Below are 16,556 nucleotides of genomic sequence, written 5' to 3' on the forward strand. Positions count from 1 at the left end.
CGTGTATGAGGGGGTTCAACCTTCGTCGATACCTCACTCTTTACCCTAAAGCTTAAATTTTGTCCCAATTCCTTAAGAATGAGCTCTGAATCACAAAGGCCGTAGAATAAATAGTTGAAATTACTAAAAATACTTTAGCGTAAAGTGTGAGGTATAACGAGGAGATAAACCCCTCATATGCGTAATAATTTTTGTTCGTTTTAAGCTTTAATGCTGCTCTTTACTTTCAGTAGAAAAAACTTTTCATATTTGTTTTTTCATTGTTTTTTTTTCAAATAATGCTAGAAAATCCTGCGCCCCCTTCATTGAAATTCTCTTCCCCCATGACAATTTTCTCCATGGAAATATCTTCCCACGTAATTTCCACAGTTTCGTAGATAGGAGCTTGAAATTTCTACAATACGGTTCTCTGATACGCTAAATCTGATCGTGTGATTTTCGTTCAGAATGTATGACTTTTAGGGGGTGTTTCCCCCTATTTTCTGAAATGAGGTAAATTTTCTCAGGCTCGTAACCAGAGGTGCCATTTGGGCCAAATGTTGGGGTGGTCATGGGGCATTTGACAGAACTTGAGACTTTTATTATGAATCTAACCTACTTTCAAAGTTTACAATGATTAATAGCAAATAGCGTAATCACCCCAAGGGTCGTCAGGTAATTACGCTCTTTGGCTAATAGGCGTGCAGTTAGTTCAAATCATTTGAACAGAATGGATTATGTTGGACATAATGGATAATTATGGCCGGAAAAGGGCCCTTTGTGGTGGAAGCTTGGGCCCCCATGGAAAATCTGAGGTGGGCATTTGCCCACCCCTGACCCCCCCCACAAATGGCGCCTCTGCTCGTAACTTTTGATGGGTATAACTGATCTTGATGAAACTTATATATTTAAAATCAGCATTAGAATGCGATTCTTTTGATGTAAGTATTGGTATCAAAATTACATTTTTTAGAGTTTCGGTTACTATTGAGCCGGGTTGCTCCTTACTACAGTTCGTTACCACGAACTGTTTGATATGTATATGCATACGTTTTAAGTGTATACTTATACAAAACTTCATTAAACTCCAGGTATTTCTAAAGAGTTTAGCCTTTATTTTAATGTTTTAGGATGAACAAAGGAGGTGACATGCCATATTATGCAGAGCTTTAATTAGATGAAAATAAGCTGTAAAGTGGCCACCATTTGCTCAGCGAAATCCAACACATAAATTAATAATATGTTTGCACTTCTCATACAATCCTGAAAATCCTGAAATATCATTTCGATAACCTAAAGAAATTGGGATTTTAAATTTCCCCTCCTTGTTATTGCGAAATGAAGATTTTAGCCTCCCAGTTGGTTTTTGTCGTAATAAAGACAGATATCCTTGGTAAACACTTAGGCGGCACGCGTTATCAGTAAAATCTAAGAGAGACCACACAAAGTAACTGAAACTTTTTTTTCAACTTATTTGTGCAAAGAAACGGTCTTAACAATTAAAAACTTACTAAAAGCTCAACTACTATTAAACAAATTACAAAAAAATAACTTTCGTCTTAACCCCAACCATAGCAAGTGGTCCCAGACCCAAATCCGCCTCTAAGTAAGGGGGGGGGGTACTATCTTAAGATGATTAGTAACTTTTTCTGTAATTTACTTTTGTTGTTTTGAAAATTTATCCCCTTCAAAATGTGCAAATAGATGTGAACTTCCGCATAAGCCCTTGCTTAGATTCCTTTTCAATGAGTCAACCTCACAAACAAATAGATTTTTTCACCATCATGGGGTATTTTGCTCCTTAACACAAATCTATTGTCCAAGAAATCAATCAGAATGGGAAACTTATAAGGGTTGAATCTTTTACGACTAGAGGTTGTAAGATAGGGGTTGAAAATAACTAGCGCTAAGCATAGAGCTTGGTGACTTCACAAGGAAAAAATAAAATTTCAAAGGAAGTTGGATATTTGATAAGACTAATCTGAAAAGTAGTAGGATTAAAATTTAAATTTTCCTGTCAGTAATTAGTAATCAGCATTTTTGAAGTAAAAAACCAGTCTGCGCAATGCAGCACTAGGTTAGTTTGAGAAACCCTGGTAGGCTAATCAGTTTAGTTGACTGTTATGCAAGATGTTGGGCATACAAGGGACATAATTCTGCTGTTTTTACCCTTCCCTGCATTTTAAAGTACCTCAAGAGAAGTATCCAGTAGTATTTAAAAGTTCAAGCGCTAAATAGCGTTGGTTATTTTTCATTTCCCCACTAGTGCTGGTTTTCAATAAATTTTCAATTCATGTTGTTAAAAGATGAAAGAAAAATGACTAGCCCTTGGTGTCACAACCTAGAGCTTCTTACACAAAAAAAGAAAAAAAAATACTTGTCGTTTACCACTATGTGACCTAATTACATTCTCTTTGAGTGAACATTTGAAAGTAACACTCTTGAACAGCCATTAGAATAGCGGTAAATTATTCAAATTGCAAAACAAAATGATGGCATTATTTATAACCCGCATTACAATTCCATGCTTAGTAATTACTAAACATTCTTATTTTCAGCAATGATAAACGTACTTTATCGTTGTTATACCTCTATTATATTTTATTGCCATGTCAAATAAATACGAGACAAAAAATATTTTATTAATTGTCAGCATTATATTTTTATCCTTAGATTCCACTTGACCAATTTTTGACAAAAAAATATATATTTCAGCGTTGATGTAATGTTGTTTAAATTTCGAGCGTAATATTGAGCAGCAAAGAGGGCAGCCAAATTGAGTTCCCCCGTTGTAATTGTGTGCGGGTGTACTTAAATATATTAGCAAGGAACTCTTCTTCTTTTTCGCTTCTAAGATTTTAAGAGGTACGCCTATGCTTTCACTTATTAAACGGTTTGTGGTAACGAACTGTAGTAAGGAACAACCCGGCTCAATAGTAACCGAAACTCTAAAAAACGGAATTTTGATACCAATAGTTACACCAAAAGAATTGTATTTTTATGATGATTTTAAATATATAAGTTTTATCAAGTGGAGTTCCTTGAGTTATAAGTTTCATCATTACGTTGGAGGATCTTTCCATTGACGATTTTATCATTAGGGAAGAGAATTTCCATGAAGGGGGCACAGGATTTTCTATCATTATTTAAAAAAATACAATGAGAAAATAAGTAAATAAAAGTTTTTTTTCAACTGCAAGTAAGGAGCAGCATTAAAACTTAAAATAAACAGAAATTATTCCGTATATGAAAGGGAGTTTCCCCTCCTCAATGCCTCGCTCTTTACGCTAAAGTTTTTTATTGTTTTAAAAAGTAGAGTTGTGAGGAAGAGTCAAACTTTGCGGTAAAGAGTGAGGCGTTGAGGAGGTGACAACCTTTTTCATATACGGAATAATTTCTGTTCTTTTTAAGTTTTAACGCCGCTCCTTACTTGTAGTTAAAAAAATTTGTTTTTTTTTTATGCTCCAGAAGGAACAACATCACCCCATACCGCAGACATTGTTTTATAAATTAAAAAGATCAAGCATTTCCCTGTCTGACTGGGATTGGCTACAGAAATTAATTTTTTTTATATATGTTAAAGAAAATTTTGTTTGTAGCCCATATTTTGTTGATTTGCAGTTAATGGGAATAGGGAAAAGAATTATCTGATCAAGTCTTAGCTGGGGTGTCTGGGCTAGGGTGGGGGTTCCTATTGCAGCCCCCTCCCCTTGGAAAACAGCACTATGCACTGACCATTCCAACGCTTGATCTTCCTTATTTTTTAGATTATCATAAAATTCACCAATTTTTGTAGGAATTTTATTTACCCCCTCCTCCGTTTAAAGAGAAAAAATGAGAATTCTTTTTATGACCCGCCCCCAATCTTCTTGAAACTACCTCAAATTGTTAATCTACGATAAAATATTAAACCCTCGAAGAACTAATCTATCATGAGAATGGTATCGATAATCCCTATTCTTGTCCACACATATACTACCTTGTCCGTCTCTCCTAGTCTTAGGACTTCTCCTAAATTCTTCTGAGTTTCTCCGGCAGATCCAAAATAAGCTAGGAGCAGGGCCGAGTGGACGCTAAATGGCGAGAAGAATACATTTTGCGGTTTTTTGCTTTTGATGCCACCGTTGTCCGCATAGACTTTCTTGAAAAGGTCGATGCTGAAATCAACTTCTCCAGCATAAAATTCAGCAGCAGATGTTACCTAAGAAAATTCAATATGTATAACATGAAAATCATAACAACTAACTGTTAGAGACGACAGGGTATCCACCAAGGCTTTATCCAGGAAGAGGGTTGAACCCTGGCACGTACGCAGGGGGGGCCTTCGGCCCCCCCCACCCGAATTTTTTTGAAATATTTAATTTCCCCATGGTTTCTTGGGAATTCTGGCAAAAGTAGGACATTTATTAAGAATCTAGATACATGTGCGAAGCCTTTTTGGGGGGATTTTACAGCATGCAATTATCCGGTCAAGTCACTGCCCAATTATTAACCCATTTTCTGTCTAACTTTTTACCCTCTTTGAAGTAATTAACAATTGTACTGTCATTTTTTTTTGTAAAGAGAGTTTGCTTTCCATAGCAAAATAGAATTATCCTTGACATTAGGGCGTTTATCCCCCCTTTTCAGGATAAAGTACAGCTTTTAATGGATCAATTTTGGAAACTACCATTTTTCATTAAAATCTTACGTTTTTGCAATAGAAGAACTACCCTCCACAGCACCCATATTGCACTGTTAACCCTAAAATTTCTCTTTCAGTGGGATATAATAGATTAATCACTGGTTCTAAATCGCTATGAGCATAACCTGAGCCTAAAACGTGCTTTTGAGGCTTCAGTCTTCTTCCCCCATCCGCTACAATACTGCAAATTAAAGTCAATCTGTATTTTCTGATATACGTAATTTTTGCATTACTAAATAAAAAAAAGTGCTACTTTACATCTGCTGTTTTGAAGGTTTTGGCCCCCCTTCCCCCGAAAAAAATTCCTGCGTACATGCCTGGTTGAACCCCTTGTGACATGTTTGTCCGACTCAAAAAACATAACAAAACGAATACAAACCCTTTTTTGATGCATTTTTAAATTTTTTAGCCCCCCCCCCTCCAAAAAATCTGCATACGTTCTTAGTATCTACTAAAATTGATAGGAAAAACCTCTCCTGTGTAGGATAAAAAAAGCCGAAAAAAACAAAGAAATGCAATTATTTAAGCTTAAAAACTAAAATAAAATTCTGGCGTTCGGGGTCACCTTCTTACAATCAATTAGTGTGACTGCAAGAATTGATTTCAAATGAGCAACAGGTCATAATACAATTTCTTTAGTATAAAATTTTGAGATTGAACATGGCCATGAAATAATTCTTAATCTTAAGCCTTTGGAGTTTTCCTCCTAATGATAAAATCAGACGCATAAGATTTTGACAAGATCTCTTAAGAATCTTGCCGTGGTTTTAAACTTGAAAGTTTTGTAAGATATCCTAAGATTTTTTTTTTATAGAGAGACATGTAATAAAAACCTCCAAGGCTTCTCTAACCATCTTGATAAAGGACATATGGACTAAACTTTCAAGTTGAAAATAGCAAAAATTCTTAAAGGATTTTGTCAAAATTTTATATCTCTGAACTAGGCTCAATTATCCTTCAGAAGATTTTGTCAATAAAGTGAGGTTTTCATGTTACAAACCCAAATCCTTGCTGGTCCTTTGAATTGATTGATCACCCTAGTAACTATTCGTCTTACATCTTATTAACTTCGTAATGCAGCCTACATTATATGTAACTTAAAAACCTAAAATTTTTCGCATGTTGATCAATGGTCTGCGTTGAACAGTTACCGATCTCCGATTCGATGCCGGCCAGGAATGCAATGCGCGTTTGAAGGCATATCATCCGACGCTTCCCATGTTTTTCTCAAGACTTCTTCAGGTACCCATTTAGAGCTGGGTCGACTCTGGCTGAGCTTGCAGGGTCACACCATTGACCCTCGTTCCAAACCAAATAACCAGCGACACAAGGACTCAATCCTCTGATCTTAGGAATTCAAGCGCTAGCGACTCGGCTAGGACGGCTCCACTCGGCAATATATGTAACGGTGCGGGGAAACTCTAGAGAACGAAATATAACTCCAACAGTCAAGAAATCTTCTTGTTTGAGAAGTGGTAAACCCTTTCTTTGAGTATTTTTTTAGTCCCATCCCCTCTCCTTTCAGTGGTTCGATCTTTTAATTTTAAAACTAATAACAACTAAACATATTTAACTCGAGGGAAACCCTTGGGGCAAGAGAGGTAGCCCTTGAGATAAATCATCTATAAAAGTAAGTAAGTATGAAGGCACTAGACCCTTAAGATCTAAACCAGCGGTGCTAATATCCACTTCGTGGGCCTTCAGCCAGGAAATAAAAAAGGGGGCCGGCCAGCCATCCTGTGCTTTCGCATACCCTTCCAGCTTACCTTTCCCAGATTTCTCCAGGCACCTATTTAGAGCTTGGTCTATTCTATCCAAGCTTACGGAAGCACGCCATTGACCCCCGTCCCAAACCAAATGGCCGGCCACACCAGGAATTGAACCCCTGCTCCTTGGACAAAGGATTCCCAATTCACCCCGCCAACTAAATAGCTTGGAGGGTCTTTGTGGGCCTTCAGCAGGAAATAAAAAGGGGGGCCGGCCAGCCATCCTGTGCTTTCGCATACCCTTCCAGCTTACCTTTCCCAGATTTCTCCAGGCACCTATTTAGAGCTTGGTCGATTCTATCCAAGCTTACAGAATCACGCCATTGACCCCCGTCCCAAAACCAATGGCCGGCCACACCAGGAATTGAACCCATGCTCCTCGGACAAAGGATTCCCAACTCACCCCGCCAACTAAATAGCTTGGAGGGTCTTCAAATATGTCAAATATGGAAATTATAGAAACAAAGTGGCTTTTGCTGATTGGAATTCATCCCCATATGTTGAAAATTACGCAGTAATCAAGATGAGACAGGCTTATACAAAGCTTGCATTGAATTGGGGATCCCCACAACCTCTTGCTACGCGGTTCTAAGCCGATTTAAGCCCTTTACGTGGACTTGAGAAGAAGTTATCAGTCCTTGGCGTACACTAAAGCTTTGAATGAGCTGGGATGGAAGAGTAGCGCACTCGAATGTGTTGACTTTAGGTGACTTGTTGCTGCAATGAGTTCTTATGTAAAGTAATAGTAGTAGAAGTTGAATGTGAAGGAAAATTGTTATTTCTGAAACATGGGCGCAAATTCAAGGAAATATAGGATGGCTGTGATCTTGTATTTCGCAAATTTATTACGGAAGGGGATTTTTTCCCCTTCAACTAAAATACAAAAAGTATTTTTTCAACATCTTAGGGGCAATTTGACCCAATTGGTGACCATGTACCAGATTTTGACTTGACTTTATTTAACATATTAAATTAAAATATAAACTATTACGGAATACAGATATAAATCACTACGCTAGGGAAAAATTTAAATTTTGCTAATGCGTAGCGATTAACTACATAAACATTCCTAAAGGCATCCTAAATTAATAATAAAAGAAATAAAAAAAACTGTATAAGAATTCGTAGAAACATCCTAGATTAATTAAAATACTAAGAAAAGACAATTACCTTCTCCCAAACACCCCCATGGTAACATTCACCATCCAAATACAACTCCAGCTTTAGTTAAAAAAAAAAAAAAATAGTCGAACAAAAGAGTCGGTTTTAAAAACTCCCCAAATCAAAGAATTGTCTTGTGAAAACGAAATTTTTTTGTGTTATTGGTGTTAGTACATATAAGTTTTAAGTTTTACTGAATATAGACCTAGAGGCGTAGTGTTGTCGGCAGCAAATTTAATTAAAATGGTATGTCGACATTCTTCTTTTAAGCAAAAATATGTTTGCCTTCCATTTTTATTTAAATAATGTACAGCATTTTCGGTACTTGCATGATAAACCCCCTACCACTCAAATTGTTCATTCATTAACACATTGCAGAACGTTTTTTTTTTTTTTTTTTTTCGTTAAGCTTCTTTCACTTAGCGTGAGACCAGACAAAGAGAAGTGACAGAATAGATGAATAGATGGAAAATATATAATTTGGGCTATATATTTGCACATTAGGGGGGGGGGGTAAAGTGTCTGGACAGTGTGAAGTTAGAAAGCAATTCTTACTACGAAGCAGAATAATTGTACCTAACACAAAAGGTATGCAGACCCGCTATACTTTACCCCGCCCTAATGTGCAAATATATAGCCCAAATTTGTTTCTAAGGTATTGTATTTTTATCTTAGTTAGGTATGTTTCATTAGGATTGAGCTTCAGAAACATATTAGAAGAATATTAGGAAGGGGTTATATACTACAAGTACCGTATTTTCTTTCGATGTCACGCTTGATAGTACTACTTAAAAAAATACATAAAAATTAAACATAAAATAAGTACCTCTCCCGTGTTGATTATTTGCTTCGCTCCAAAACATTCAGGCTCAGGGGCTTCTGTTTCATTTGTAGATATGGCCATTCCAGATGCCGCCACCCATAATGTCGCAAACGCTAACAATATTCGCATGGTTCCTGAAATACGATAAATTAGTTTATAGTTTTATTATTTCTTTTGCTCTCCCTACCCCACTCCTTTCGGAAATGCTGATAGCAAGTAACGTGGAGCTTATTTCGTCAAGACTTTTTCTCTGCAAAATTTTATTTGCACGTTCCCGTTTTCTATGATTGATGTTGCTTCAAAATATAGTAATTTTGCGCACTAAGCCCTGGAAAAGAGAAATGACTGTCCCATACCTTACTGTTAAAACTTTGTTTGAATTCCAATAGTTCATTGTTATGAGCTGTTTTAGCAAACCAAACACATTTTCCTTTCGGAGAGAAAACAGTCCCACCTTTTAAAACTCGATTAACTAATATTGAGCGACAATTCTAAACCTCTAGACTGACAAGGAAGCACAATTTCTGGAGAGACAAATGCTGCTATTTTAAAACCTGATTGGTTCATTTGTGAGGAATATTAAGCCAGTAAAAAGAGTGAAAAACTTTGCGAGTCGCTTTTTATGTTTTCTTAGAATGTAGTTCTTTTTGATCAGCATAACCTGGCTTAGTAAGAACCCCTTTGGGATAGAAAGAAAACCCTTTGAAAACCATTAACATGGCAAGAATGAAAGAAATCCATTAATATGGTGAACTAAAGCTAATGTTTTCTCTGTTTACTTATTCGAGCTCGTCACTGAGAGCTTTATATTTGATTAAAAAAAATGATAAAACAGCTGAAATTCACCAATTTGGTAAGAATTGGGGGGGGGGGGTTATAACTACTTACAACTCGTTTTACAAACTATTTTTCAAGTGACTACAGAGCCTTCAGTGCATATGCTTGCATCAGAAAACGGAATAAATTAGCCTTTCTTTACTATGTCAGTACATACCCAAGTTCAACTAGCCCGTTCTTAAGGTTTATTAAAAATGTGAAAAAAAAAATCTTTCTCCTGTGCCTATGCGACACCATACTAACAAAACTTAAAAATGAGCTAGTACACCTTGTCATATATTGATACTGCGATTGAAAGTTTTTCCCTATTTAATGATGGAAGCACAGTCCATGAAAGTTCTATAGTTACTTCACCATTCAAAAAAAAGTCTTAAAACCAGTGTGTCATATTTCAATACCGAATGATCATCACCCCCCCCCCAACACATACACAAAAAGCTATTCATTTTTATTATCGTAACAATGTCCAAAATATGGTGGGTGGAGTGGGAAGATCATTGGACATGTGTTAATAACTATACATTTTCATTTTTAAGTAATCAAGTGGGGTACATACTCCCAGAATAATATAAACAGTATATAAAAATGAAACTTCTGAACAAAGGATTAAGACGAGGGTTGACCTCCCCCTAAGAGTAGTCCAAAGGACCCCCCTCCCCTTCCGAGAACTTAATAATACTGAATTGAAAATTCGTTACTAAAAACGCTCTGATCAGCTTATTCCTCCCTTAGGTCGTATCCATGTGCACATATGAGAAGAATGAAATGCAATGGTAAGAGTCAGATAAGCTCCGAAGCCGTATCTGGCAATGCCGATGAACATTGCCGTAAGCCTACTACTAACGTAGAAACCATTTTCTTCGTAACAACCATTTCTCACAGTTTTCCTCTTCATAAACTGATGGAATGGGAGTCACTAGTATTGCTATCATTAAATCTGGTTTCTATTTTCTCAATTCGTAAAGGGAAAAACTTTGAGCTCGCGATTCTCAGGGCTAAGGCCCCAATCTTATTCAAGGTCGTTAAACAGAGTCTAAGTTAATATTTATATGGTAGTATCAGTATGTATGAGTATATTAACAAGTTATATGTTTAGATAATTTTTTGGCACACCCCCACATGAACAGAATTCTAGATATTTCCCTGACCGCAATGCCCTTTGTCCTAAAAAAAGTAATCTAAAAGCTATCCCCCGAGATCATAAATTTTCTTGAATTTCTTGCCACTTCTTACTCAAATTTTCAAAAATATGCTTTTTTTAAAACTAAATTATGCATCAAATTTAAACAACTCTACTTCTTTTCATCAAAAAAGGAGTTTATCTAAAATTTGGTTTCGAAAGGGAGGGGGGACTTATTTTAGAAGAAGTGAAAACGGCGATTTATATGGAAAACAAAACTGCAGGACAAATTATAAAAGTAATGAGACTGGGGGAGGGGGGAGCTGACACCCTTCTTCTCTGTCTTGAAAAAAGAAAGAAAGTATTATCTCAAACACAAGCCCATTTTTTTAGGCTCAGGGTTCTTAAAGTGCATTTGTCCAACTGACTACTTTCAAAGATATCATAATTTAAAACCTATGATTTAAAATTTTATAAAATACCCTTAAACACTTCAGCTAAAAAAAATAATAATGTATGAACCAATACTTGTCTTGGGGAGCAATTAGGAGGGTATTTTGAACTACATACCCCCATCCGTTCCTCCTCTAAAGGGCACTGACTCTTGGTGACCGTTTACGATTTTTGTGTTATAAAAGTAAAACCTCAAGGAATAGATCTGCTACTAAAATGAGATACGTGAGGAAAGTGTTTTGAGCCTCATACATTGGCTCAATCCTGATTTATAAGGTTTTAAACATTTGTGATCTATTTTTTAAGTTTAGGGGAAAAGTTATGATATGATTTAAAATCTTGCTGAAATAATATGAATTGTATCTTCAAAGCTATAGCCAGAAGAGACTAAAAAAACAAAAATTAAGATAAAATGCTTTTTGTCAAAATTTAGACAGATACACATGACATCTCTGGAATCTTATAACCCCTGGAAATTAGTAAACTGTAGAGGCAGTGGCTTGGTAACAACTTCCCAGGGTATATCTTACGCTTTAAATTCATTTCTTAAATATTCATTCACCTAACTCAACTACTTTCCGAGACAGCGAGAATGCCCTCAACCAGACCTTTACCTTTTGGACCACTTTCGAAGATGGAGGTTATGACCCCCCAAAATCTTCAGAATAGTCATGCAAAAGTAGCCTAATTAGGATCCAAATATTCCAAGGGCCTTATATTGGTGTTTCGATCACTCTGGGGTGGGAGCTCAATACTGGTGCAGAAATTTAGGTTTCATTAGGCACTCCAGAGGATAATCAAAACTTTCTTTGGGTGCCCAGGTCCCTTAAAGCTTAAAAATAAGGATTTTTCACTAGACCCTTAAGGTCCAAACTGGCGGTGCTGATCTCCGTCTCAAGGCCCTTCAGCTAAAGCTTAACCTGGAATAGGAAATGCTCCCCCACGTTCTACACCTACTATTTTCGTGAGATTACCAGCAAACGTATTTATCCAACATTCATCCAAATTCTAAGAATAGTTTTTCTGAACTGCAGGCTTCATCCATAATATTTTATCATACGAAATAAGAACAAAGTTTACCGCAATAGATTCCGGTTTTATTAAAGCCGTCGAAACCAGAGTCTACAAATAAACTAATTGTTTGCGCAGGGTTGGTAGTAACCCGAAAAACCTTAACCTTGTCCATCTCCGGGTCTACGACCCTCAATAAATGTCCCTGACAGTCACACAGAGAGGGAAAGTAAAATGCCTTACTTGTAGTGAAAGTTTGAAATGCTGAAATATTTGTTTTTTAGCATAAAGACAGAAAACGATCAAAAATGGAGTTTTTAATGGGGCCAAATGAAAATACTGAAGAAAACACAGAAAGCGAATATTTCGAGAGAATAGCCACCTCTCTTCTTCAGCTCGAACAAAATGATATGATCAAGGAAAAAACAAGTGCGGAAAGTACGACAAAACCAATGAAAAAATAGCCAAAAAATTAAATTAAAAATCCGCCAAAAAATAACCAAGGAAAAAATTACTCAATTGCTGCTCCTTTTGTTTGAGCGAATGATTTTTTTTTTTCAGTTGTTCTTTAGTATCCGTCGTTGGCAGTTCATTTGGTTGGATTTCATGCAAATCGTGGATATTGGTGAATAACTCACTTTATTGTTTGTTAGGTATTTGATCTTAATTCTTTTGATTTTTGGTCTTTTATTGAATTTTATTTAATTTTTTGGCGCTTTTTTCATTGGTTTTGTTGCATTTTCCACGCTGGTCTTTTGGTTTTTCTAGCCAGCTGTAGCTTCAACCGTAAATAGCTCCAACGCCGTGATTAAGTGAACCGATGGAACTCGAAAATCCCATGTTAAAATTGAAAATTTATATTCAAAAAGTACTCAAGCATTCATTGGCGGAAGATATCGCTTTTAATATCAGGCCGTAGCTTCTTGAAGATGCTACAAAATGTTTGCTAGGATTTCGCTCTATTTCCTCTAATTGCTTAGAAATCTTATAAAATGCCTAGCTCTTTTTCACAAGTGTACTCTATGAAGGATATTGGTTTTAGAACAAAATCGGTACTACGAGCAGAAGACAATAGCCTGTAAGATGATTGCAACCATTTTTTATGTATTATCCTGTTTTCGAACAGTCCCATAGAATATTTTCAGCTACCTGAAATTTTTACAAATTGTTTGCCAGAAAGAATCGTTTCAGATCGCCCCCCAGAGACCAAATTGACAAGCTGGTATAATTAACCTGCTATTTCCGCCAATGAATAAGTGCTATTTGAAGGGTATTTGACAATCGACGATCTCTAGAGAATTGAGAGACAGAAGGCTACCCTAACTTCAATTTTGAACCTCGATGTTTTCAAGTTCACTTAATCACGGCCTTAAATTGTAGCCATCACAACTCTTGGCTTCTACCATATTTTTCGTACAGCCTACTGTTTGAAATACGGTCAGTAGGCCGGGTACCCAGAACAATCCGTAGGCAATTTATCTGGTAACCGTTTAGCAAATCTGCATCCGCTTTTCGGAACGTCCATGCTTCAGAGCCATATTTGACCACTGTCATCACCGTGGCTTCTAATATTCTAATCTTGTTTTGCAGACTTATCTTCCTATTCTTTTAAACTTTTTTATTTAACTGTGAAAATACACCCTGGCCCTTGGCTATTATATATTAAGTATATACTATTTTACATACTATAATTCTTTTTGGTTGAAATATTTATCACGGCGGGTATTCCACAAACAATAAGAGTGCTTATAAAGAATGTCAGTTTTACTATCAAACAGTTCGTGGTAACGAACCCCGGCTCAATAGTAACCAAAACTCTAAAAAACGGAATTTTGATATCAATAGTTACATCAAAAGAGTCGCATTTTGGTGCTGATTTTAAATATATAAGTGTCATCAAGTTTAGTTTTACCTAGATAAAGTTACGAGCCTGAGAAAACTTACCTTAGGTACATGGGAGGATCTTACCATGGAGGAATTTATCATGAGGTAAGAGAATATCCATGAAAGGGGAGCAGGATTTTCTAGCATTATTAAAAAAAAAACAATGAGAAAAAAAAATTCAACTGGAAGTAAGGAGCAGCATTAAAACTAAAAAAAAGAAGAAAATATTATGTATATAAGGGGGTTCGTCTCCTCCACAATACCTTGCTCTTTTTTAGTAATTTTTATAATAATTAAAAGTAATACTTTTAGTAATTAAAAGTATTTTTAGTAATTTCAGCTATTTATTCTACGGCCTTTGTGAGTCAGGGCTTATTCTTAAGGAGTTGGGACAAAATTCAAGCTTTAGTGTAAAGAGCAAGGTATTGACGAGGGGACGAATCCCCTCAGATACGTAATAAAAACATACAAATATAGAAGTTGTTCCGTAAGTTAATTCGTAAGTGACACATATTTATTACTAATAAAAACGTTCGTAAAAAAAGTTCTAGTTTCATTTTTAAGTAACTAAAAATTGGAGGGCAACTAGACCTACTCCCCCACCTCTTAAACTATGAGAAAGCCATTTAGCCAAAAAAAAAATAATATGCAAATTTCGTTTTAATTAATCATTTTCGTCGAGCCAAAATCAAAACATGCATTAATTCAAAAACGTCCCGAAATTAAATAAAAAAGAACAGTTTTTTTTAACTGCAAGTAAGGAGCAACATTAAAACTTAAAACGAACAGAAATTATTCCGTATATGTAAGGGGTTGTTTCCTCCTCAACGCCTTGCTCTTTACGCTGAAGTTTGACTTTTTCTCACAGCTCTACTTTTTAAAACAATAAAAAACTTGTCGTGAAAAAGAGTCAAACTTTAGCGTAAAGAGCAAGGCGTTGAGGAACAAAATAAAATAGAATAAAAAAAGTGTGAAAAACCAGTAAAAAAAAATAACCTAAGGACATACGGCACTAAGCAGCTTAAGTACGTTTAGCTTTACTTTGAAAGTATAGTTGCTTTTGGAAATCAGCACATTGTTTGTCTTATTTACTTCCCCGGTTCAACGTGGCAACACTGACGAATATGTGAGACTTCCCTTGGCTTCACATACGCTCTTGGATTAATGGGGTTGGTTAAAGAAAGTAAAAATAAACCAATTAAATCAAAGCAAACTTTTTAACAGGAAAATATATGACAGTCATATTCCTTCTCATTTCTTTAGTTAAAGGCCCATTTACAGAGCGATTTTACTAATACCAGATTTAGCTAACACTAATTTGAGCCAATCAGAAAAGTGTATGAGAAATATTGGATTAGATCAATTAGTGCTAGCTAAATCTTGGTATTAGCAAAAATTACGTTGGACTTAAACCGTCGTGATGCATGAACTTATCCTTAATACGGAATAAATGAGGATCACAAGAATGTTCATCTTCAAACAACGCATGACAGTGAACTGTGAGCAAAAAGCGATCCTTTTCAGCAGAGACGGAAACTCTAATGATCGGAACTTCGATTACAACATATGATATATCCTAAGTTTGAGCTGACTTCTCTGTAAGTCACTCTTTTCTTCAAATTGATTCAACAGCTTGTTAAAATAATAAAAACTTCATTGCATAACAACTAAGGGTATTTATTTGTACATCAAGGGGGGGGGGAGAGAGTTCATTTCTGACTTAAATGAATCTTGTATTTGAATTCAGTATTAAATTTTTATTCTTAAGGTATGCCTATTTCTCAGCACTCATTAATGAGTCAATCAGAAAATTTACCCAAAATTTCAATAAATAGACATAACCTGAGTGTAGTTAGGTCTAATAATTAAACTGATTTGAAATTCTGTTATTTCCCATATATGCCAATTAAAAAAAATGAAAGGGTGGAGGGAGCCACCAGAAAAGGTATTTTGAAAATGTCAGGGGGTATTTTTTTTATTTTCAATGAAAACACAAAAACGGCATTTTCAAAATTGTGGTATTCCTCCAATTGCTGCCCTTGTCCCACTGGTGGGGCAAGTACCCCAAGTTTAGAAGCACTGCAATAGCCTAATTAAAAAAAAAACATGTATTAAACTTGCCCTTTCGCTTGTGTATAAAATCCTTCCTTGTCTGTTGTTACCGTAGTGAAGAATGAATAACACTGTCACCTGGTACTAAAATGTACCGTCAGCAATTCAGAGATTTTCAACAATGGCTTCGGTAAACAGGAAGGAAATCCAATACCACGGTATTCCCAAAAAATTAACTACCTGTGCGTGTCACATTCAAAGCAAAATTGAGATCACTGACTTACATTGAATGACGTATGTCGAACATGTTAAAATGTTGGAAAATTTTACGTAAAATAACAAACTCTAAGCTGATTTCTATGGGTAAGGTGCTACCCGGATTTGAATGATCTTTCTTAAGCGGAAGGTTAAAGTTCCCATGTCGTTATTGTTTACAAGCAGTAAAGCAGCTGAACCCAAAGGAAGTAAAAAAATTAGGGCTTTGGGTGTTAATGCATACATGGGGCTCTTAAGAGGGAAATACGTTGAGAAAACAATTCTTCCTTCATAATATGCAGACAAATTGTAGTTAACACATCTTTAAGTCACTTCTGCTATACTTTACCCCTACTCCAACGACTAGTGTGCAAATATATAGCCCAAATTAAGTATTTTCCATGTGTTTTTCCGTCTCTTGATTTCGTCGGTGTTGATTTAATTTATGGATATTATGTTAAAACATGAGGGACGAATGGTAAAATATATGGGAATTATATAATTTGGGTTATTTTAATAATAAATAAATGT

At 35.8% G+C, this 16,556-nt stretch overlaps 1 protein-coding gene across 4 annotated transcripts in view; it reads right to left on the minus strand.

Moving 5' to 3' along the window:
* LOC136037372 (serine protease inhibitor 88Ea-like) overlaps positions 1–16,042 on the minus strand; it is a 31,734-nt gene extending 15,692 nt beyond the window's left edge. The window contains exons 1-3 of one of the 4 annotated variants that reach the window (XM_065720100.1): positions 15,840–16,042; positions 8,417–8,547; positions 3,959–4,180 (exon numbers count right to left, since the gene is read on the minus strand). In XM_065720100.1, coding sequence (XP_065576172.1) covers positions 3,959–4,180; positions 8,417–8,542 — 348 coding nt within the window. In that variant the 5' untranslated portion in view covers positions 8,543–8,547; positions 15,840–16,042. Of the gene's footprint in view, positions 1–3,958; positions 4,181–8,416; positions 8,548–11,780; positions 12,025–15,839 lie in introns of those variants that run through there. The other 3 variants (XM_065720099.1, XM_065720101.1, XM_065720102.1) reach the window with 3 other exon arrangements.
* Between the last annotated feature and the right edge of the window lie 514 nt (positions 16,043–16,556).

This window comes from Artemia franciscana, chromosome 16 (genome assembly GCF_032884065.1).
Source record: "Artemia franciscana chromosome 16, ASM3288406v1, whole genome shotgun sequence".
Classification (NCBI taxonomy): Eukaryota; Metazoa; Arthropoda; class Branchiopoda; order Anostraca; family Artemiidae; genus Artemia; species Artemia franciscana.